The sequence below is a fragment of the Nilaparvata lugens genome, chromosome 5 (genome assembly GCF_014356525.2).
Source record: "Nilaparvata lugens isolate BPH chromosome 5, ASM1435652v1, whole genome shotgun sequence".
Lineage (NCBI taxonomy): Eukaryota > Metazoa > Arthropoda > Insecta > Hemiptera > Delphacidae > Nilaparvata > Nilaparvata lugens.
In genome coordinates, this window is record NC_052508.1 from 48,967,089 (window position 1) to 48,992,236 (window position 25,148).

Here is a 25,148-nt window from a genome sequence, read left to right on the forward strand (position 1 = left end):
AATAAAGGGAAGAATTGGCTCATACACGTACGATATAAAATTCACGAATGACGCATCATCACGTCTGAACTACTGGCCGGATCAACTTGAAATTTTGCTTATAGATTATTAATTCACCCTATTATAGCCCTATTTTAAATTCTTCAAGATTTCAGTGGATCAAGTTTTCAGTTTGTCAAGTTTTTAATTAGACCCTTGCGGAGCACGGGTTACATGCTAGTCCATAACAAAACACTAAAATGTTTTCTAAAAATGTCATGAATTTGTTGATAAGAAAAATAATAAAAAGTCACATACATGTTTCAACACCGATGGTGTCATCTTTAGAGTTTATGTAGTGAGTGAGAGCGTACAATTTTCCCCACAACTCAAGAAATACCTGCTAATATTTCTAATGTAATTCTACTAGTATGAGGTGCATAAAAGCATTAAATATAATGTTGCTAGATGAGTGTTGCATTGACAAGTTACCATTTGGTTTGACGAGATTGATGGCCAAATAGGAGGCGGGGAGTGTGGCCCTGGCCCGCGAAGGCACCGGCTTGTCGCAGATGATGCTGTTCACTCGGTGCAGGCTGCACTCCGCCTCAACCGACATCTGGCAATCCTCACACCCTGACAAAACCAAAAAAAACACATCATTAAATGATTAAATCATCAAAAATTTCATGCCACCAACCAATATTGTAGATTGCATATATTCATCAGTTAGAAATCATCCATTTTATTTTTTGAAACTCAGAGCTATTTTTCATGAAAGTGTAGGATATTGAAATACGGGAAAAAGTGATTTCAAGGCTGTCCACTAACGGTTGAACATGCATGATCCACATGCGTCTTGGGTTAGGTTTTTGTATCTCCGATTTTTTTTGTTATTGGTTGTTTATTTTATGGTTAGAAGCCTCTTGCTGATGATGATGAACAAGTGTATGAGCATGATAAACATGCATGTTCTACCGTTAGTGGCCAGCCTTAGATACCCTCACACAAACATAAAAAAGTCTGGTGTGGCGCACTCACACAACTTTCCTTGCCGTTATGAGAATTGATCACCTGACGCTAGTGTTAACGCGCATCTCAAGTTTACTAATAAACAAAGATCTGAGTCAGCTGGTGACAGGACAATAACGCTTGAGACATACGAGGTCTGGTATCTCTTCATAGTGAATCATTTAATAAAATCAACAATTGCCAACAGTTTGCAATTGGATAATCACATTTTCTCGAATTTCGTGCTTATTTTCAATTTAAGGTGAAAATGTTACTGAACATTAATTGTAGAGATTTTCATACTCAATCTTTTTCACTCGAAATTTTTTGTTTCAATTGTATCTGCAGCCTGATAAATGAGAATCTAAAATCAAACTTTGCATAGATGAGGAGGAGCTCCTGGAATGTTTACAGAAATGGGACTTGTGACAGTTGATAGAGCTTATCAATGACTATTTTAGGTATAAATTTGATCAAAATCGTTGGAGCCGTTTTCGAGAAAATAGCGAAAAACCCTGTTTTTGACAACATTTTCTCCATTTTAGCCGCCATCTTGAATTGCATTCAATCGAAATTGTTCGTGTCGGATCCTTATGTTGTAAGGACCTTAAGTTCCAAATTTCAAGTCATTCCGATAATTGGGAGATGAGATATCGTGTACACAGACGCACATACACTCATACACACACACACACACACACACACACACACACACACACACACACACACACATACAGACCAATACCCAAAAACCAGTTTTTTGGACTCAGGGAACCTTGAAACGTATAGAAATTTAGAAATTGGGGTACCTTAATTTTTTTCGGAAAGCAATACTTTCCTTACCTATGGTAATAGGGCAAGGAAAGTAAAAATGCACAATTATTTACATAAACACCCTGCTATGATCTGGTGTGATAGAGAAAAGATAGCATAAGAGGATATCCCATGGTATGGGGCGTTTATGTTCCAAATTTTAATGTTAACTCAAGCCGATCAACGACTCAAGTCCAAGTAGTTGTTTGTCGTGAAGCTATGTGAAGCTGATAGTCTCTAGAACTGTAGATACAAACAGTATTATATCATAGTAGTTTCAAATTGCTTTTTTATCAATATTCTCAAATTCATATTTACTTTTATGTTATATTAATAATGTGCTATGATGTAAGCTATTAATCTGCTTATTAGCCTGTATCTATTGCAATCTGCATAAAGTAATTCAATCAATCAATACTGTGCCGTTCTCACACTCTCACCTGGCCAAAACAGTAATAATCGACAGTAATCGGCTTTAGCTAACAGAGAATCGGCTTTTGAACATAAACGACCTATACCATGGAATATCTTATTATGCTATCTTTTCTCTATGCTAATGGCTAGTGCATGGGACACCTTCAACAACTTTTCCTGCTCGATAGGACTACCAAAACCTTTTCAATCAGGTTACAGTGATCTGTTGAAACGATTATACAATTCTAAAGTGTGTTATTTTATATGTTATTTTATTTCAGAACACATAACATCTCTTAGGACATTTAAAATAAATTACTGGCTCGTTAGCTAGACAACAACATCTCCACATAAGAATTTGATAGTACAGGGTGATTACCGGGAAACGCATGTTTTTCAAATAACGAGAACTATTGCAAATCAGAGTAAAAAATGCATTTATTAGTGAAAATGCAGTGTACACAATATGCAATTTCAAAATAAAATTACTTACAATCTATTATTTGAAAATTACATCTCTAAGGTGGTCGCCTGCTGCTTGGATACATTGTTGAAGGCATTCTTTAAAACTTGCTACGGATTTTGCTAACATGTCTCTAGGAATGCCATTGATTTCCTGGAAAATAGCTTTGGTGTGCATACAATCCTCAAATACTGGCAGAGAGACCTCATCATAGCTTACGTGTGACTGTGTGGTGTGCAGTTTGTGAAAAGGGGATCGTTGGTCCTTATTATTTTGAAGACAACGATGGCAGAACAGTCACAGTGAATGCACAACGGTACCTGGATATGTTGAAAGAATATTTCCTGCCAGAACTGCGCCGTCAACATATACAGATACGTAATGTATGGTTCCTGCAAGACGGGGCAACAGCACATACGGCTCGCATTAGTATGGAATTCCTTCGGCAAACATTCCCTACAAGAGTGATCTTGCGTTTTGGTGATGTCACTTGGCCTTCTCGCTCACCGGATCTTAAAATTCCAGATTTCTTTCTGTGAGGATTCTTGAAAGCTAGAGTGTACATAAACAAACCACGAACAATCCAAGAACTTAAAAAAGCTATTTGCCAGGAAATCAATGGCATTCCTAGAGACATGTTAGCAAAATCCGTAGCAAGTTTTAAAGAATGCCTTCAACAATGTATCCAAGCAGCAGGCGACCACCTTAGAGATGTAATTTTCAAATAATAGATTGTAAGTAATTTTATTTTGAAATTGCATATTGTGTACACTGCATTTTCACTAATAAATGCATTTTTTACTCTGATTTGCAATAGTTCTCGTTATTTGAAAAACATGCGTTTCCCGGTAATCACCCTGTACAATAAATTATGCGTTGATAATAATTTCATGTGCTTCTATTAAGAACAATTTGTTGACAATAGGCCATTGCTTAAAATCTGCTCTTCAAATTTACTAGCTAGACAAGTGGCAGAGGTATCAAGTGTTCACATACCTAACTCTTTGTACCCGTTGCACAGAAACCAGTTAAATTTTAATAGTGATTAAATGCAACGAAAACCAATCAGAGCAGTTTTCTTTTCGAAAAACCTTCTCTGATTGGTTCTCGTGGCATTTGATCATGATTAGAATTCAATAGGCTTTTGTGCAACAAGCACTCAATCTCTTAATGGTAACTACAGAGAGACAAATACCGCCTTTTGGAATCATTGCTCGTATAAGACCAGTTTTTTTGTGATTAGCTCATTGATTTACAGAATATTTTATTCGAAAATATTATTGATCTCTGTGCTGCGAATGATAAGTTGCTGACGAAGAAAATGAGGTTGAAAAATAGAGAAATTTATTGATTATATGTACAAAATTAAACTACGAACTTAGTTTCAAAACTAGATCATCACATCTCAAAAAGCATTAATGAGAGTAAAACATTTTTTTCCATTGAGAGATTTTCCCTTTTTTACATACTCGTTTCTTGGAGTTTTTGAAGTCCATTTGCCTTTGATGAATCTAATTTTAGGATGAACAAATTTCAAATACTATGCTCAACTGAAAGTAGGTTATAACAATGAATATTGATTGCTTTATTCATTAAAATTGAAATTATAATATTTAGTGATAAGCTACTCACAGAATGGGCCATTATTGGCAGCAATGGACTCGCCCTGCGCCGGCGAGGAGACATTGGAAATGGTTTCGTCGATGATGAGTGTCATTGGTGATTGAGCCTGCTCTTCGATTGCTTCCAGCTGGTTTTCTGTTTCAACTGTATCCAGAAAACTCACAAATCGAAGTTCGCCGTTTTCGCTCGTTTCTACCACTAAACCTGCAACAGTTAGATTTCATTAATTAAACATGTTCTGTAGAAAAAGGTCTAGGTTAATAAGCAATTTAAATTTAAATTTAAATTATTTATTAATTCTTGAGAAAACATAAAAACAGGTCAATGTAACTTACTGAGCGCGAGGTCTACTGTTCACAGAACTACTAGTATCTAATAGACTATGGAATGGAACTTATATTAATATTGTTTTGACTCTAAATTACTGTGTGACGAAACTCTATGTTTGTAGAAGCTCTTGAGTTAATAAAACCAATAATAAGATTATACTATATAAGAGCCGATTTGTAATGTGCGAATAGGAGCAGGGTAGTGTCATTAATACACCACTATTGCTTATATTTCTCTGTAGTAATGTATTATTATCCATCACTGGTGTACTGAATGATATTTTGGGACTTGAACGAACTCCATAGACAGCACGCTAATAATTTAGTGTTCATATTCATCACGAGAAATAGTATTTCACTGACGAAATGTACAATAATCTAGGTTGTAAGATGAGAATTCTATTAGAGTGCTCTAAAATGTTATTCTTCTCGAATATTCATTTATAACCTAGTATCAATTCCACTGTAGATAGGAGATAGGACCAGTGTTTTGAAACGTGTTCGAAAATCATAAATTAATACTTTGGAAAATGTGGAATTTGCCTATAGTTTCAGGATTCATCCGTTATTTTCGAATCTTTCCAATATACGAGCTTTACTGAGTTTTAGAAATTTTTGCAATTATGTTGGTGAGTTGCATCCACCAACTGGGTGCACCATCTACCTTGAGTTGCACCAACTGGGATCAAGTGTCTTGAATCAGCTGATCGTACTTTGACTCCCCTGATCAAACAAAATATAGTTTGTTGTGTGCGTGAGTTCACAATACTTTTTGTATCACGTATATTTTTGTTTGTTATCAATAAAAAAATATTGTACGACAAAATTGAGATTCTCTGTTTGATAGTATTACCTTGTGGTTTAATGGAGTCATAGAAGTTTGTTTCGTCTCCAGATACCCCGATGTCAGAAGGTTTTTGATTTGATGGCATCAGACAATCTCCAGGAATCTATAAATAAAAATTAGAATTCTTCGTATCAAAAGGAAAAATATAGAGTATCGGAGCTAACAATGTCTTTGAATTTCTTTTAATTCGGGGGAGGAACAGTTTTGGGCTGTACCTATTGGTCCTCCGCCAAATTATTTGAAAACATAATTGTGTATCATTGAATCAATAAAATAATAAAATAAGTTTCATTGTAAAAAGTTGAGAATTGAGATTTTTGAAAAATAAGAAATAAGAAACAATATGTCATTAGTTAGTTAACGTTGAAAGATGGAATTATGGAATAGTTTTTAATCCTCACTACAACTATTCCAACTGCATTCAAGTTAATGATAAGATGATGTCAGGAATAATAATCTCAGTAAGAACAAGAGTAGGTAGTTACTAAGTTACTGAGAGTAGGTAGACCTAGTGAGAAAGGAAGAGAATTAGAAGAAGAATTGTTGAAGAGAAAATATGAGGAAGAAAATGGAGAGAAAGAAGAGGTGATTAGAAACCAGAAGAAGACGTAGGGAAATGGGGTATTATGGTTATTATTGTATATGATATCAAAGAAACATGAAGATTTATTCACCTGAATGACATCAGAATCCTGAGGATCAATGACCGTGAGAGCCACCCCATCATCATCCAGAAGTAGCTCGATTTGACCAACTCCATCTCCAACTTTCATATCACCCCGCAGACCTCTCATCTGCTAAAATTAGAAAACCAGTAAAGCATATTATAGAGTTAAACTTCAGAAATTTACAAAAAATAATTTCGAACTAATTAAATTGTACCTACATTTCATCATTATATAAAATAATAATAACTTGATCATATTGTTTAAACCTGCATGATTTTATCATGATCTGATGCATCTATAAGGCCATGGATCAAGAAAGATATCACTCTATTGAAATAATGGTTATATTAAAATTTCTATCTATATGTTGACACATATTAACACAATAATTGAAACTGGTCTGCTATGTTCTGCAAATCACATATTCAAGTAAAATTTACACTAAATCACAACATTAAACCAATAATGTTCGCAATTCTCCATTTCTTTACATCTTAGTGTTAATGGAAGTTAAATCTTACGTTTTAAAATTAACGATTTCAAACCTCCTTTATATTTACAATATTTCGGCCAGACACAATGAGACCGACAGAACTCGTCTGAGTAGAGACATCACAAATCAAAATTTAATAGACTTGGAACGTCCAACCAAGTCTTGGATTTTAATTATAATGTCGAATCTGGAAGGAATATGTATTTGTATAATATATAAGACATGAATCAAATCCAATCTACGACTGAGGGTCTCTTCACACTTAGCTACGCTACCCTGAAGTACGTCCTATCTCCCAATGTTAGATCCATACTATATGAGTCCGTCCCGTTCAAATTCGTAGCTTGGGTTTAGTATTGGGAGATAGGACATATTTCAGCGTAGTGAAGAGAAGTATTGTGACCGTAAGTATTCTAAGTACCATTTGTGACCGTAAGACCTGTCCTATGTTTAGAAGGGACGGATTCAAGGATCCAAATGGTCAAAGAACCTCACACGTACTGGTAAGACCCCAAGTGTGAAAAAACACAAGTATTCGAGTAATAATTGATAAAAGGCCGAAATATTGTAAATATAAAGGCGCAGCGGCTTAGGTGGTTTGGATGAATGAGAACAGAATGCCTAAAATAATATTCAAGGAGAGGCTACATTCAAGAAGAAAGGCCGAGAATAAAGTGGGAAGATGAAGTGAGAGACGATATCCAAAAAAATGGATAATTAGACGACCGAGAAGCATGGAGAGCTGTAGTGGAGGCGGCCAAAGCTCATATTGGGCTGTAGTGCCAAAAAATATATATATAAAAATCGAGTAATTCACAGGCAATAAGTTACCAACCTGGTCGCTAGGCAACGACCCATCACCCTGGCCGTCTCCAGGCAGAACGTACTCGGCCCCAGAGGCACCACGAGGCGACTGCCGATAGTAGTTGGCCGCCTGTGACGTCACATAGCTGGCTGGCGATGACGTCACCACCGAGGTGGCTTGTGGCGGAGGGGGGAAGGGACTGCAGGGGGCCACCAGCAGGGGTGAGGAGGAGGGTGACGAGTGGTGATGGTGGTGGTGGGGGGAGGAGTTGGTGATCAGTGACTGCGATGGCTGCTGGTCTACCATGTCGTCGGACAGGAACACTGCATCGTCTGTAACACAATTCATTTCATTTATTAACACAAACACAAATAACTTAAACATTGAGACAGGAATAATTGGGAGATGAAATCCAATAGTGGGTTCTATCAAATGAAAGTCGAACTGAGTCACTGAGACAAACTAGACTTTTGACAATCCAAGCTAGAATTGACAATAAATTAAATTCCAAAACATCAAACTGAAACTTTGTAGCAATCCAGCAATAAAAATCGTACAGCTCAAGTCAGTGTATATGATTTATATAATAACTTTAGGTTATTATGGTTCTCCATGTTATAAACAATGCTAGCTAGGATTGCGTTGTAGATTGGTTGAATATCAATCATTCATTAATACTCATGCAGAAAATTTTCAAGTGAAGAAATCTCCTTCATATTTAATTAGAATGATGGAGCATTCTACAGAACATTCTCCGATTTCTAAACATACAGTGAGTCAATGAAATACAGTGGATCCTAGATTAAAAAAATATATATGCAAGTTTATGTTCAACCTAGTCAGAATTACAAGACTTGACAAAATTTTCATTTAAATAATATTTCACAACTTTGAAGTAGAAAGTCGTTCACATTAATGGAATTAATCTATTCAAGCAGATCAAAATATTTTACACTAACTAAAACAGTGCGTCATAGCTGGTAATAGAGAAGAGGGCAATGAAATCATAAAATAAATCTAGTATGAAATGATAAAGGTAGAATAACAATAAATGTCATTGCGCAATCTACCTACACTTGATAGAAGTGAGTGTTAATTTTTCTGACAAGCCAATTGCACGAATTATTCGCAACAAACTGGATACATAATTAATGAGACCATGCGAGCAGATTCTATTTTTATCAAAGTCACAGACCTAAATAGCTTTCAGAATTTTTCTTCTAAAAATACTCCTATCACATTTATATTAAAATCACTGTGACATATATGAATAATAACAGTTATTGAGCTGAAAATAACACTTCTTTAATTTTCAAGATGGACGGACAGTGAACTATGATATTTCTGTTGGGCAGTTGTGAAGTGGTAGACTAATGCTACGTTATGCAAGACACGCAAGAAAAATGAAAACAATCCAACGATTGATAGATCCAATAGCTAAAAATAGAACAAAAAATCAAGTAAAAACGCTCTAGGAACGTTGGAGATTAGCGTTGTGAATTTCCACATATTCTGGGAATTCAAAAGAGCGTAAGTCAAATACCCAGAGATTATTAATTGAGAAAATGTAACTTTCGGTTGCTGTAAATCACAATTCTAAATCATCAATATATTGCTCATTAATGGATTGAAGTCGAAAATCCAAGTACAAATATTGGTATATATATTGGTATAAATATTTAATATCTACAAATCAATATTCTGAAAAATCTTCTATATTCAATTGCTGGTTATCAATAAAATTTCTAGTTCATCAATGAACAATGAAATAAATCCGTTTCAATTATAATAATTAATAATTTAAAAGGGCAGTCTCCGTTTACACTGGAATAAAGAAGTTACATTCATTTTTTTTATTTTCAGGATATGCTTCAATTTATTTAATATTTTAATGTGTATTCTATTCAATAAATATTTCAAAATTTAAAATTACTTCAAACGTAAATATTGTCGACTATAAATGTAACTTGCTATTTCCATTTTCAAAAAAATTACAGGAGACAAAAAAAGTCTGAATAGGTAAACATTATAAAATTTAATATTATGAACGATATTGAAACACAAACATGTTACAATTTCCGAGCTGATGTTCCAGATAAGTTGACGACATTTGAAAAGCATTCATTAATTAAGATAAAATTCATATCGGTGGGTTTCAAGCCATTCAACTGTTGATTTTGGATATGGTTATTTGTTTTAATTGATGCGATCTTATTTATAATATCACACAAATTATTCGTGATATACAGCTTTTATTGACTATTATTGTGTATTTAGTTTTTTCTCACTCCTTCATTGAGAAAAGAATATGTTTCATAAGCCTATTCTTTTATCATTTCAGTGCGTGGCTGAAATCGTTATTACCATCAATTATATCACCTCTAATTATTTATTTACAACTTTCTTTTTCAACGTTTGTATGAATTTGCTTCGTTTTTTCAATTCGAATAATTTAGATAAATTTCACTTCATATTGTATGTTAACGTTTGCTGTAGTGTGATATGAGTGCGTTGCTCACCCTGATGTTGTGGGGGCGGGGGTGGAGGCGGCGAAGGCGGCTGGGTCTGAGCGAGCGACGCGAAGGCGGCAGCAGCGGGCGAATAGCACGCTCCCTCCAGGGCCAGCGACTGACTCACACAGCGCTGCTCCAAGTCACACATCAACCCTGCTTCCTCACCGCCCCCAAACCCCCCTGCTTCTTCTCCCACGTATTCCACCTGAAAATCACAAAAATATTCAAATTCTTTATTGATTCATACAATAAGTACATTATCAAAATGATAGGGAGAGAAAACATAAATTGAAGCATATAGTGAAGAATAATCTATGTATTACGTAAATACATATTTTGTCTATGATTGAAGCGACATGTAATCAAGTATTCTTGATAATCAAGTAATCTCTAATTAAGCAGAAAGATGTAGCAGGTTAGAAAAGATAAGTAAACAGGAGAGAGAACAAGGCTCACTACATTGAGTGTCACCTACAGTAAGTATTGAATGTGGAGTTCCTCAGGGCTCCATTCTTGGGCCTCTGCTTTTTTTGGTAACTGTAAATGACTTGCCTTATAATGTGGATGCCAATACATATATTTAAGCAGATGACACTACTCTAATAAATACTGGTCGTGATATTCTGACAGTTGGTGAAGGGGCCAATATGCAATCAGACAGGTATCTGATTGGTTTGCAGCTAATGGTTTTCTATTGAACCAAGCCAAGACACAGACAGTTGTCTTCAGTTTAAGACCATACGTGAGCGACCCCTTGATTTCTAATAAGGCCAGATTTCTTGGACTGACGGTGGATAGCGATCTGTCGTGGGCTCCTCATATTGATACGGTTTTGGATAGGTTGTCTCGAGTGAACTTCCTCTTACTACGTTTGATGACATGTGTGCCTTTTGAATATGTAAAATCTTCATATTTTGCTCTGTTCCAGTCGGTTTTACGGTATGGTCTGGTGTTCTGGGGTAATGCTACCAGAATTGGAGAAGTATTAATAATGCAGAAAGAGCAATCAGAATAATGAGTAGAGCTGATAGAATAGCCCACTGTAAGCCACTTTTTGTTGAGCTTGGCATTCTTACGGTGGTCAATCTCTATACAGGGTGATTCTTAATTATGATAAAATAATTTATTTAATACGTGATAGTAGAGGTAAAATATAAGAAAAAAAGTTCTTATAAACATATATCCATAAACGCTTCATTAGCGAGCTATACAGGGTGAAAGATTTCGCGCGGAATTCAGTTCCTCTGGTGAAATGCACCGATGCTGAATTGTTTGGGGACTAGTTGTTGGAAAACTTATGCTGGATTCATATGGAAAAATATCTTAAAAATTGAATAAAACTAGTATGGAAGCTGTAAGCTTACACAGCTTACATGATTCTTTTCAGAATTAAATTCTATACAATTTTTATTGCGAAAAATTATTTGTTTACTGGTCATTAAAGAAAGTTATTAGGCATCAAACGTAGAAGTCTGTGTTTTTCTACTTAGATTTTTTGCATATTTCAACTTTTTTCTCAAAAACTACTCACACTACAGCTTCCAGACTAGTTTTATTCAATTTTTCAGATATTTTCCATATGAATCCAGCATAAGTTTTCCAAGAACTAGTCCCCAAACAATTCAGCATCGGTGTATTTCACCAGAGGAACTGAATTCCGGGCGAAATCTTTCACCCTGTATAGCTCGCTAATGAAGCGTTTATGAATGTATGTTTATAAGAACTTTTTTTCTTATTTTTACCTCTACTATCACGTATTAAATTATTTTACCATAATAATTAAGAATCACCCAGTATATTCAGTAGCCTTGTTCACACTCATAAGTGTAGGGAAACGCTCCATTGTAGATCGAATGTTCATGAGATCAATATTCGACATAGGCATGACATCAACATTCCTTTTGTCCGTCTGGAGAGGCTAATGTCCAGTCATCTGATAATGGGTAGACGTTTATTTAATAAATTGCAGGGATCTTTAATAAATTTAATAAAGAGACAGGGGAACCATACAGTTCAAAAAAACTACATACGTAGCTCTGCTCAAACCCTTTCTATGATGTTGAAGAGTTTATTCAGCTGCCTGAATCCAGCATAGACCTGTAATGCTTTAACAACCATTGAAACCATATAGGCATAATAATTTATTGACTTGTGCTCTATTATGAATGTGTTCTAATATTTTGACGTGATCTTATGCATCTATATATGTTTCATGAATCGAGAAATATATATATTTATCTATCTACATATATTTGTAACATAAGATAGATTTATTTTAATAATGGCATACAATATACTTATTTGAGATCAAGTCTAAATAATTCAATGGAGAAATTACTGAGATACATTCATTTTCAATAACATTTGGTAATACTTCGACTATTGTTCTCTTCTTTTCAACTAAGGCTCGTTTCACATTAGAACAGCAGGCTGAGACACCAGTGAAGCACCAAGTGTCGTGGGGCATCAGCATACTTCTTATTGCGTTTATTACACTAGAAACACCACATTTTGGCTGCCAGAAACAAGGTTTTAGCGTCCGGCTGGTGTCTCCCGCTGGTGGCTGGTCACCAGCCAGGCCACCGCTGGAATACCACTGGTGTCTCACTGTCCTAATGTAATACAGGGCTAAATGTCTGTTTTTCTAAGTGTTTTTATTCAGTGTAATAAAGGATCATACAGTGAAGGAGGTTCATAAGGATGATTCAGTGAAGGAAGATCATACAAACAATGAAATAGCTGCAAAGAAGTGTCACTGTATTTATATGATTAATTCAATGTGGAATTGTTTCTACAAATTTATTGTCTTCAATCAACCAATAATTCTATTTAACACAAAATACACAGAAGAAATTTGTTACAATTTGTATTCTTGTTTTATTAATTTAAAAGGGTACAATAATTATATTTTATAGATACAAGAAAGTAGCCCTGAATTCATACATTTTAAAAAACACAGAAGAAAATACAAAACAATACAATCAAAATACAAAGTTCCAATAATAGGTAATACAAAAAACAGGCTTCATGGTGGGATGTGCTGAATAGAAATAAAGGAGGAAAAATACCTCGAGGTCTCATCACCTTGCTTTGCATAATATATAATTGGAGTGTACTAGGAAAAATAATTATTAAATAGGTAGTTCTGAATAAGTCTTGCCGTGAGAAAGTGAGGTTTGATATCGGATCTTGACAAGAAATGATCACTTCCACCATGTGAAATGTTAATAGAGAGAGAGACTTACCGTGAGAAATAGCAGCTTGGGATCAGGGTGTTTGCCAGCCGAAGAATCTGGAGGCCACTCGTGTGGACCCATATCTTCGTCCTCCTTTGTGCCATCCTCCATTACACCACCCTCACTCTGAAATCATTAGAATAACAACCTTAATTAAGGCATTATTAAACCAAGATAGAAAGTAGTTTGGTTGAGCATGTTTTTTCATTCCATTACAGTAGGTAGGGCTTCATTTTTGAGAGAGCAGAAGAGAGAAAAGAGAGAAGAAAGAAGGAGAAAAGAAAGGATTCCTTCTCTTTCTCCAAAAGGAAGAAAAGAGAGCAGAAGGAGATTTGTTTATTCCATTACAGGAGGTAGTGATTAAATTTTGAGAGAGCAGAAGCTTCGGGCAAATATCTGTATTCAGAAAAATATAATGCAGTAGCCTACTCATGAAAAAATAATAATACAATAATTTATTTTATATAATATTATGAAATTATGAATATAGATATGATAGTATAGTATTATTATATGCAGTAATAATGAAAAAAAATACTAAAAACAGTACTTCTTTAATCAAAAAAATGAATTGGGTAGAATTCATTATAAGTGATCCTGTTTCATATCCATAAAATAAGCTTCTTCTGTTATGTTTTTACCATTCAAACTTTTGTTTTTCTTGCTTGTTCTGATATAAGTTAATTGTGCATGAATTTGTTAAAATTGAATAAAAAATTCAACATTTATTTTGAGACTTCTCCAATTTTCATAATTTTTCCATAGATGACTATCATAATCTCAATAATTTCATAGACTATTGACTATCCAACACTTTCATTCTAGCTACAAACATGATAGGAAAATAGCCTCCCAATGAAATAGCCCAGTTCTCAGGCGGTACAATTCTCCAAATGTATCTTCAACTTCGATATGGAACAGTCCACAATATTCAAACAAAATTGGAGTCAGTGAAATTTTCTATATTTATCAGAAAAAGTTTAGAAGAAATCGTGAGTCATTGGATTGAGCTCGGTAGAGCGAGGTATAGCTAGGTACAAGTAGGTACCGTATCAGCAATAAATATTGGGTAGGGGGGGAGATTGAAGGGGTAGGGGATTAAAGGGTTAGTATGGGAGGAAGGGGAAGATCAGAACATGTCACGATAAAGTGCTGAGAAATGGATAAAATCGCAAACAATGAGTCAGACACTTCACCTTTTCCTTTGTATCGAGGAAGTAGGTGGTACAATGAGATTCACTAGAAACTGACAGCTTTTCTAATGAAATAACTTCATCGTTTTTCACTCAACCAATGCTGGCACTTTAAGTGAACCTGGTAGTACTAGTAGGAGGTAGTGCAGTCCAAAATTCGCAGAAATGGTTGAACCCACTGAGAAGAAAGTTTGGAATGCAGACCTTCAATCAAAGATCGATAAACAAACAAGCTCCATCAACCCCTAACCCCAACCCCTCCACGCCACCGACAACATTCCACACACCCCGCAATGGAATTCATGGCCTCATTAAGTTGTCACAAAGTCAACGAACTTACAAACCTTGGCCTTGTCAGGCCTACCGGCCAATAACCAAGTAAACACCATTGAACTACAGTAATCTTTCTACATTACTCAGTACTGTAGTACTCATTCTAGTGCTTATCATCATTAGATTTTTTCATTAATGTGTTATTTATTTAGGATCAATTTTTATTGCTTATGATGCAGTGAATTTTTTGGACAATAGTTTATTGATAGAAATGTATTAAATATCAAACACTTCACTCACAAGGGCTACTTTTTAACAAATTAATAAAACCAATAATAAAATCGTGTAGTACCCTTTATTTTTCAAAAACTTTAAAGAAAGTACTAAACAAGATTTTTATATTGTTTTTATAAAATATCAAACACTGCTTTAGATTGAACAAATTTGAATGGATTTCGAAAATTATTGCATGTGAGTGTATTTTTCAACCTACTTCCTGAATTTTAATTGTTGTCCAACATGAGCTGTTGTAATTTTTCAAGGATAAGAAGGAGTAATTCAATAGAATACATTTAAAAATATTTGAGTTGAAAAAGCAGATAACAAAAGAAGTTGAGATTCATCAATTAGTTTTTTGTTGTATTTATAACTCATTAACTTGGATTTTCATTTGATGCATAATTCAATATGATAACTTATTTAATCTGTTATTAATATTATAAATTATTCAGATGAGTGGGTGATTTTTATGTTTTAAAAATGAATAAATATTTGTGATTTTATCTGTATATCTTGTTTGGTACGGTAATGAATAATAAATAACAATTTAATATGATTGGTTTATAGATCACTCTTGAAAGTATTTATCGTTTTCATTTTCATTCTCAATTGATTTTATCAATAATATTTTCAATGTTGCTGTTCGAGCCCAGTAAAGTCCAATTATATTTATAAAGGACAATTAGTTCTTTCTAGAGAGTTACAACTTCAGTAATGTGATAGGGAAGTGCAATATATTTAATATAAAATAAAATAACTCAATATCATATTTCACAGTATTGATATTGATATGAATAATAATCAATAAAATCAATAGATAAAAATAGTAATTACAATCAATAAATTACTGAACAAATTCCTTGGGAATTACTATGCATTATTAACTAAAATAAAATAATATGGCGTGATGATACTGTGAATTTCAAAATATGGTGAAATTGAGTGAAAAATTACACGATGAGTAGGAAAAATATTCATATGATGATTTGTGATACATTCCTTATAAATTGCTCAGATTAATTGGGAGGTAATAGAATGAAATAACTGTACATCATCTGAAGGATTGATTCGAACATGATCAATGACATTATTGAATAACATTATTGAAGTACTATATAATATACAATTATTAAAATTTAATTAATTAGGGGATGGGAATTTCTCTTTTTAATATAAATGAGAATTTTAAAATATCTAATTTCTTCAAATCTGCCAGATTTATAGATTATTAATTGTAAAGTGAAGAAAGATTATATTGAGTTTTTCAAAATCAAATATGTTTTTCAACATTCTAATAAAACTGCCATGGCTGTGAATTTGATACAAAGATTGAAATCTATACTAGAGCAAATTATTTGAACAGAAAATGGCAGATATTTCATAATGTCTCATTCATAGACATATTTTTATGCAACATAAAATGGTTCATTCTGTAGAATGGTTAATGGCAGTTTCAGTAGATTGCGAAAAATGTTTATGCATAAAAAAGGGTATTATATCGGTGAATCTACCAAAAACCTCTACTGTACATAGGAAAATTGCAAAATCTATATGAAATTGTGTTCTAATTCAACTACCATGATTTAATCTACAAACTAAGGATAGGTTTGCTTAGAATGATGCCCAATGGGCACCCAAGGTGCATGCATGTATAATTTGAGGAATGATCACGAGTTGAATGAATCTAAAGCTTTAGAAGGATTTCAGAGTGATTAGTTTATAAAACTGTCAGCGAGGCTGACCTAAAGCAGAAGAACTGACTTCAAGAAAGTAAACCAACTTTTTAAAAAACATTCAAGAGATCTTAAATTTTCAAGTTGCAAAATATAAAAGAAAATAATTTAGTATTATTGTTCAAAGATTGAAAGCATAGGAGACTGTTTGAGTGTTGACTTTAAAAATGAACTAAAACTCAATAGATAAGATTGAAATATACAAAATTTACTTGAACAACAAACTTGATATAAAACATTGGAAAGGTTTCAAATTTGAGAAGTTCAACAGACTAAAGAATAATCGAGTAGTGTTAACCTGCGTAAGTGAAACTGTAATGATTTTTTTATTAATTATTTAATATCAAAGAGTGAACAAACTTAATATAGGCTAGAAGAGAAATATTCTACAAGCATCGATCCATCGACAGAAAGTAAACGGACTTAATAAAACTATTAAAATGTTTTTATTAAATTATTGTTGATGAATCTCAGCTTGATAGTAGCTCAATAGGATTAAAAATAATTGGGCTGTTAATTTAAAAGCAGTTTTGAATAACTTGTAATTGAATAACTTGGTGTAATTCTACAAGAAGTATAAATTAATTGAATTATCTAATGAAGTATTTTAATAGGGTTAATTTGAATGTTTAATTATTATAGAGGATTACTAGTACCCTCTTTTTATGTATTATATAACCACAACTTGTTTCAAGCACACTTGAGAATAGTAGAAATACTACCTACTTGAAATGAGTCTAAAATAAATGTGCTCTTATAAAAAATACTATAAAGAGGGTACTGCTAACTTTCTATAATAATTTATTGAATTATATTATTCTACAATTTGTGATCAAGTAATATCATTCTACAAGTGAAAGTGATTATTATTTGTAATTTGTCCTCCCAGAAAGTAAACAATCTTAGCCCTAGATAGCACTGGAATGTTCTCAAAATTTGGAACAAGCTCCATACACTACAACATTATTTAGTAGGATTATTCTACAAGTTGTGATCGAGTAAAGTGTAATTCTACTACAAATGAAAGTGTGGCTTCTATGAGTGAATAATTGACCGGGCACAGTGCGAGCGTGCTAAATAATTGAAGGTGGCGGGCGACACAGTACACAGAAAGGCCAGTAATTGGAGTAGGCAAAGTTGCCGTTGTAGTCGGGTAGCAAGGTGTCAGACATGTTCGTTCGTCTATCACCACCTTCGACTCGTTTCTCCAGAGACCGACTGAACAGAGAACCAACTGAGCACCAGCCCAACAAATAAGCCGGTCCACATTCCGCGCCACAACATCACACCGACCGGCGACGCTATCATATCGATTGTCGGCCCAACCACTGAGTTCAAGGCCAGCGAAAAAGTTTTCCCGACACCAGAAAGGGCAGAGGGAGGGGGCGGGAGGAAGGTGAGTCATGCGATGGAACGGCTTCTTGGAAGCCATCCGCGTGAATGGGGGTTGTGATTCATTCATTCCCTCACTGCTCCTCCGCAACCAACCTCCACTACATTTTTCAGGATCAATCAAATTTGCATTAGACACCCCTTCTAAACAACGTGAAAGGAGGAGGCAAGACGGAAAGTTCACCCCCCCTCCGGACCACCCCATCAAAAATATTTCACGGCATGCAACCCTTCAACAACCCCCCCACTCCACCTAGACATCAACAAAGACCCAGGCGGATGGGAAAAACACAGGAAATCGTTTGAAATCACCGCCCCGTTGAATAGTCCGGTGTTATGGAAATTAGCCGGCCAATCTACGCGGTGCGGGCGAAACTTCGAGGAATTTCATGCAGTGATTTATTATGCGAAATGACTGCATAATCATACTGATTTATGCAGGTTAGGCTAGGTAGGCAACATGTGCATTGCATCAAGTTTGATGGTGCTGACTTTATTATTGTTATTGATTGGGGCGAATTGTTGCGTTTCGCCAAATTCCTCTGTTGAGAATGATGATTACCGGATTCTATGCATTTTTCCACGGAAAGCCTTATCAATGTAAAATTATTGATGAATTTGATTTTCATGTTATAATATGGTAATGCTTATAATACAGATATTATTATTTATGCATCCATGAAAATTTTGATTACTGTATTCTAACAATTTTTTTCACGAAAAGCATTTTCAGTGTAGAATTATTATTGATTGCATTGATTTTCATGTTATGATATGGTAATATAGTTACATTAGGCTGCTCTAGTTATTTATGCATTTATTCATGTGAGCAATAGATTTGAAAAAGAAAGAATTAATTCTCATGCTATCAACTGGGAAATAAGACGTTATAAAACATCATAAAGTTGAACAGAGAAAAGTAAAAAGACAACGTTCCTTGTGTCCTTGAGAGAATTATAAGGATTTAACACATTATTGATAAATGATGGATTATTGATACCAATTATTCATATGAATGACTAATATTTAAGCTAATCTTACAGGGTGTTTCCAAACTCCCTACCAATATTGTGGGGCATTCTTCCTGGATGAGAAACATATCTAAATATCATTTTAAAACTGTCCGAAAATCCTTTTATTTACTCACACAGACGCCATTTTATTTTGTTCACTTACTATTTTTTCTCAATAATGGCTGAACATAAGGAAATGAAACTGCGCAATCATTTATGACAATAAGACAGAGCTACAAAAAAATTATGACAATTTTTCAAATTCATAATACGAATTGGCGGCCTTTTAAAATGTTATTCCTTGAATAACCAAAAAACCGTTAATTTTCCCAAAAAATTGCAAGTATAGCTCTTTTTAGTAAATTTAATTACAAATCGATTGACACCTCATTTTTCAAGATTGAAAAGATATGGCAGCTCAAGTGATAGGTAACCTACCTTTAGAGGGTTATGTAACAATATACTATTGTAAATGATCTAGAATCGTTTACTAATAACATGTAATGCAAATGGAAATTGTTGCATTATTGAGGTGATTTTATCAGCATGCCTTGGTGTGCACTGCAACAAACCTTCAGCTGACATATCTCACTTAATATTAGTTCAATCTTGACAAATAAGGTATCAATCGATTTGAAATTAAAATTACTAAAAGATGACATTCTTGTAATTGCTTTGTAAAATCTACGGTTTTTTGGTTATTCTTGAAATAAAATTTTAAACGGCCACCACTTTGTTCTATAAATTTGAAAAATTGTCATAATTTTTGTAGCTCTGTCTAGATGTCATAAATGATTGTGCAAAGTTTCACTTCCTCATCTTCAGCCATTATTTAGAAAAGAAAATTGTGAGTGGAAAAGGCACAAACGGCTGTGTGAGCAACTAAGAGCTTTTGAACATTTTGAAAATGATATTCAGATATGTTTTGTACCCAGGAACAATGACCCAGAATATTGGTAGGGAGTTCGGAAACACCCTTTAATAATAGGATTCAAAAATATTATAATGTTTTGCAGTAGATTTTATTTTCACTTATAATTGTGATACATGAGATAACATGGCATAATGAGACCTTAGAATTAAATTTTGTATATATAAGATTAGATTTAAAAAAATTTGTACAATTTAATTTTTTATCGATGTTTCCTCAGAAGATTCTATGCTGTAGCGAATGATTTTGATTTGATCACAGATAGAGAATGGATAAAAAAGAACTTGAGTAAGTATCCATCTGAAAGTTAATAATATTCCAAAACTCATAAGTTCATAATTCATTAGAATGCTAATGCCATCATTTTTTTTCTTATACTATGTTTAAATAACTATTCTAATTCTGTAATTCATGTATGAGGTGGTTTTCATCAACCAACTCTTACTACATTTTTTGTTATGGTGTGGTTAGATAATAAAAAGTTATTCAGGTAGATTTTTGAGAGTGATTGTGCAAGTTATACATAATGTACATGGGAATATGTTTACATGCACATAAGAAACTTTTCTTCACATCTTGAGGTGAGTTCAAATATTAAAAAGATGGAGGAGCATTTAAATTTAACCAATAAGTATATTAGCCTACCACCTAAACAATTAAATGTATATCTAACTTATTTCTAAAACGTTTAATATAAGCAAAAATCTAACAGATAATAAGTACCTTGTATAAATTAAATGGAACGCGAAGTGTGATTTACATAACTGGATAAAAAAAAAATCAGGATAGCTTGAAAACTATGAGGGCCGTATACACCACTGATTTCAAATAATATCTGGTGGTAACTCTGACTGAATCAGCATTTTCCAGTATAATTTTAATCTAATGGGTTTTCTAATGTACGAGTATTATAAGCATCCTAAAAAAGAGTCTCAATTCCTGCCAGCCTAGTAAAGTAACAACACCTAAATATTGTTCCAAATTATCCTCAACTACCGGCATCTATCAATCAACTCGAAATTAGACCAAAGCTGGTTATCAATAGCAACCAGATGAACTATATTCTCCGTTTGCCTATCTCAATTATATGCACTATCTTAGAGTATTTGTACACATAGAGAGCGGTCAGGTGTTACGAGTTCCAGCGGTCTTAGAATGGCATGATATGGATATCTAAATCCTCCTAAACCCGTTCTGTACGATCTCTGTGTGAACACATCCTTAGTTTAAGCATAATTGAATTAGCTGGAGGTTTAAACCCAAATATCTGGGACCGAGCTTCGCTCTGGAGTACAAAAGCATAAAAGAATTATTACCAAAGAAGAAATTATAATCACATTCATACAGAAATGTTCTATCTAATAACAGTAAATTGAGATTAATTCCCAGAGGAATACAAAAATTTCCCTCACAAAGGCCCGGTTGCACAAAAGCCAGTTGAATTTTAATCCTGATTAACTTCACGTGAACCAAATAAGAGAAGACCATTTCAAAAAGAAGGATCTACTGGAATTAATCAGGATTGAAAATAACCCGGTTTTTTGCAACCGGAACTAAATACCTGATTGAATGATTACAAAAGTTCAACGGCTGAGTCATAATTTTGACACAGTCCCACACACATGAACTCGCTCACTCACTTCCATCACCAACAGACGACGAAATAATTATTATCAGCTGTTTTTCCAAGGATGAATAATAAATATCCTTTTAATGTCCTTCAGCGAGTTTTCCCAGGGATGAGACCTAGTGCAATCGAATCTTTATATTATAACCTACTAAGATCTGAATTTCGTGAGAATCGTTAGAGCCGTTTTCGAGATTCGGTGAAATACAAACATATAAACATCTAAACTTATAAACAAGTTGCTCGTTTAATAGTATAGGATAGGATTTGTAACTGATCATAATTGACCGAGCAAAGTGAGGTCTAAGATTCAAGTCGACGGTTCGGCATTTCTCTTAATGTTTAAATGTTTAAATGTTTATATGCTTATATGTTGCGCATTTACGGCGAAGCGCGGTAATAGATTTCCATGAAATTTGACAGATATGTTCCTTTTTTAATTACGCGTCGACGTATATACAAGGTTATGGAAATTTTGCATTTCAAGGATAATATAAAAGGAAAAGGAGCCTCCTTCATACGCCAATATTAGAGTAAAAATCATACTATATAATTAATCTCCATAAATCAGCTGACAAGTGATTACACAGATGTGTGGAGTTGCCAGTCTATTGCTGTATTTCCATAAGGTCTATAGTTTCAATCAGGTACTTGTGGATGAGAATACTGCGTGAGGTCCACTGTTCATAGAACTACTAGTATTGATAGTAATAATAATAAATAATAATGAAAAATCTAGTTGAACTATTTAATCCGCCACTAGATATTAACGCTAATCCGATCAGCTAAAGGATTGAGAGCCATCGACTTTCTTCAGTTTGTTTATATTCAATGCTGTGCAACTAAGTTACTAAGTTCATGTTATTGATTGTTGAGATTTGGAGCCGTGAGTTAAGCATCTTCTAAGTTCAACAATCAGCTGCTTGATTAAGATGCACCGAGTTGCATACGGCCCTAATGGACAAAAATCAACGACATGAATCGAATTTCACATCAAAGATAAACAGTAAACACAGGCAGAAGCGTGTTGACACTTTGCTCTCAATGTCAGCTGACTCGACTAGGCCATGCTTACAGGCTAAGGCTGCATATCGACCGGCTGCTAATGCTATTAATAACACTGCAACATGCATTGTGCATTAAATTCTGAGGCTCTAGAATTTTGCCCGTCAGTTTCTGTTTGTAGACACATGCAACTTGCTTCCTCCTATAACTTCTCCTCTTCTCTTCACCAACATGTCATCAAGAGTGACACAACAGCAAACCGAATTAAATCCTAACTCGACATCAACCTAACCCAACCCAACACCAAACTAACCTAACCTGAACTTTAGTCTGCGGCACGTGTTTGTGTTATGTATAATTCAACATGTAAAGTCGGTCTATTCTCAACTCGACATGATATGTATTATCCAAATAGAAGATCCAACCAAACGGAACGGATTTGACGCCTCTAGAATTGGATTTGAATTTGAAGGGACTGAAAGTGTGTGTACTTGGATTCTCAATATTGAAATAGAAGGTTAAAGTAAGAGAAATAATTTAAATGTAGCTAAATATCTCGTTGAAAATTTAGGTTTCATCAACTAATAAGCTTTTTCTTGCGGATTATATGTCAATAAATTGGCATTTAAAGTCTCTTTAACACTAGGGTTTAATGGAGATGGATATAAATCTTATGTGAGTGAAGCCCACGTTTACTTACTCTCAGTTGAGCTGAAAGGGGATTAGGAGAAACATTTCATATTCTCAAAAATTGTAAAAGATTGATTATAAAATTTATAGTAGGATAATATTTCAACAAAAAATATATGCTCTTAAAGCATGAACATTTAATTTAATATTAAAAATCTTGAAATATTACTTATTCCGATCAAAGTTGGTACAATGATGAATTCATCTCTTCATTTTCAATGTTTGTTCCTTTTATAAAATTAGTAGAATTGATGGTGATGTTGTGAAATCTCTCCATAATAAGAAAACAAAGATATTGTCAATTTCACTAAAAATTTATTAAAAACCATCAGCTGTACTGAGGATGATGCGTTGGTTAACTACGTGAAACCATGGTTCTGTTTTAAAGTTTTTAATAAATTTTTAGTGAAATTTGACAATATCTTTGTTTTCTTATTATTTTGTTCCTTTTTGTAATCTGAATTATTGTTCACTTCCAACCAAGTAAGGCTGGACTGACACTCATGCGACTCAAGTGGAGAAGAGACTGCGACTCTAGCCTCTTCTCGACGCAGCATTTTTTTTTAAGAATGGTGACACTCAGACCAGTGGATTCTAGTCTACGCGACCTTACGACTGTGAGACTGAGTCGAGCGTCGACTCGACATGTTGGTCGAGCCTCGACTTCAGTTGCATAGTACCATGCAGTTGAATGAAAGAGAGGTTATGTTTTATCATTTTAGATGAGACAATATATTCATGATGATTATTATAAAATTTGTTACATGCGCAGAAGTGACGAATAGGATCTCATATTTTTAATAATGTGAGGTTAGAAATGGAGATGCATGGAACTGAAGTAGTGACAATGAGCAAAAAAGTCATAAGGTCGAGAGACTGGAGTATACTCGACTGGAGTCGTACGATTTGAGTTGAGGTAGTGTGAGTTGAGCCCAACTCTTAAATCAACAGCTTCGAATTTGATGTAAGCATAACGGAATTTTAGAAAGAACATACAGTTTATCCCAAAAGCTGGACTAAATACAGCAATAAGAGAGTACCGTAATCAGAAATAATAGTAGTTGAATGGTCACTTACTAATCCACTACCTATATCATTTATAATTATTCCTAGAGTGAAATTAACGTTTTAAAGTTAGCATCTGATTAGCATTGGTTCGCTATCCGTTTCTGTCATTATACAAGGCAGATAACTCCATCCTTTTCCATCTCCAGATCGTTGTCAAGATTTTGATTTAGGCCTCAGGGTTCAATACTGGGGCCAATCCTGTTTATCATAATGATAAATGACCTGGACGACAATGGCTCAACTCTTCTCTTCGCTGATGATACATCATTGCTATCATCTGACAATGATCTTCAGCATGTGTTGGAGATGTCAGCGGAGCATCTGCGGTCTTCAACTTCATGGTTCCAGGTCAATCGCTTCCAACTAAACGAGAGCAAGACGCAAAACATCATCTGCAGCTTGTCGCGAAGACTGCCTCAAGAACAGGAAACGATTTGTTGACTCGGAATGATGTACATCACCATAGCACCAGGCATCGAGTGCTGTTTGACATACCCAGGGTGCGCCTCCAGAGATAGCGGGTATGCTACCTGCAGGAGTGAAGCAGTTGGATACCAGCAAGTTCGAGAGGGTTGTGACCGGTTTTCTGAGAGCCAGGGCTCTATTATGATGTACAGGATTTTTTAGACGATGACCTTTCTCAAATACTATCTGGCTAACTTGCCAGTAAGTCAAAGAGCAAGGCCTTATATGTTAACTAAGTGTGTTTTATCTTGATCACTGCCATCTTATCAAGATAAATTAGTGTTT

General features: G+C 34.4%; 1 protein-coding gene across 5 annotated transcripts in view; it reads right to left on the reverse strand.

The window, feature by feature from the left end:
* LOC111056922 (PR domain zinc finger protein 10) overlaps positions 1 to 25,148 on the reverse strand; it is a 61,967-nt gene that overhangs the window by 35,180 nt on the left and 1,639 nt on the right. For 4 of the 5 annotated variants that reach the window (XM_039428518.1, XM_039428516.1, XM_039428517.1 and 1 more), the window contains exons 2-8: positions 13,204 to 13,320; positions 9,965 to 10,163; positions 7,476 to 7,777; positions 6,154 to 6,276; positions 5,486 to 5,582; positions 4,313 to 4,507; positions 472 to 615 (exon numbers count right to left, since the gene is read on the reverse strand). In XM_039428518.1, coding sequence (XP_039284452.1) covers positions 472 to 615; positions 4,313 to 4,507; positions 5,486 to 5,582; positions 6,154 to 6,276; positions 7,476 to 7,777; positions 9,965 to 10,163; positions 13,204 to 13,305 — 1,162 coding nt within the window. In that variant the 5' untranslated portion in view covers positions 13,306 to 13,320. The remainder of the gene's footprint in view (positions 1 to 471; positions 616 to 4,312; positions 4,508 to 5,485; positions 5,583 to 6,153; positions 6,277 to 7,475; positions 7,778 to 9,964; positions 10,164 to 13,203; positions 13,321 to 25,148) is intronic. The other variant, XM_039428514.1, reaches the window with a different exon arrangement.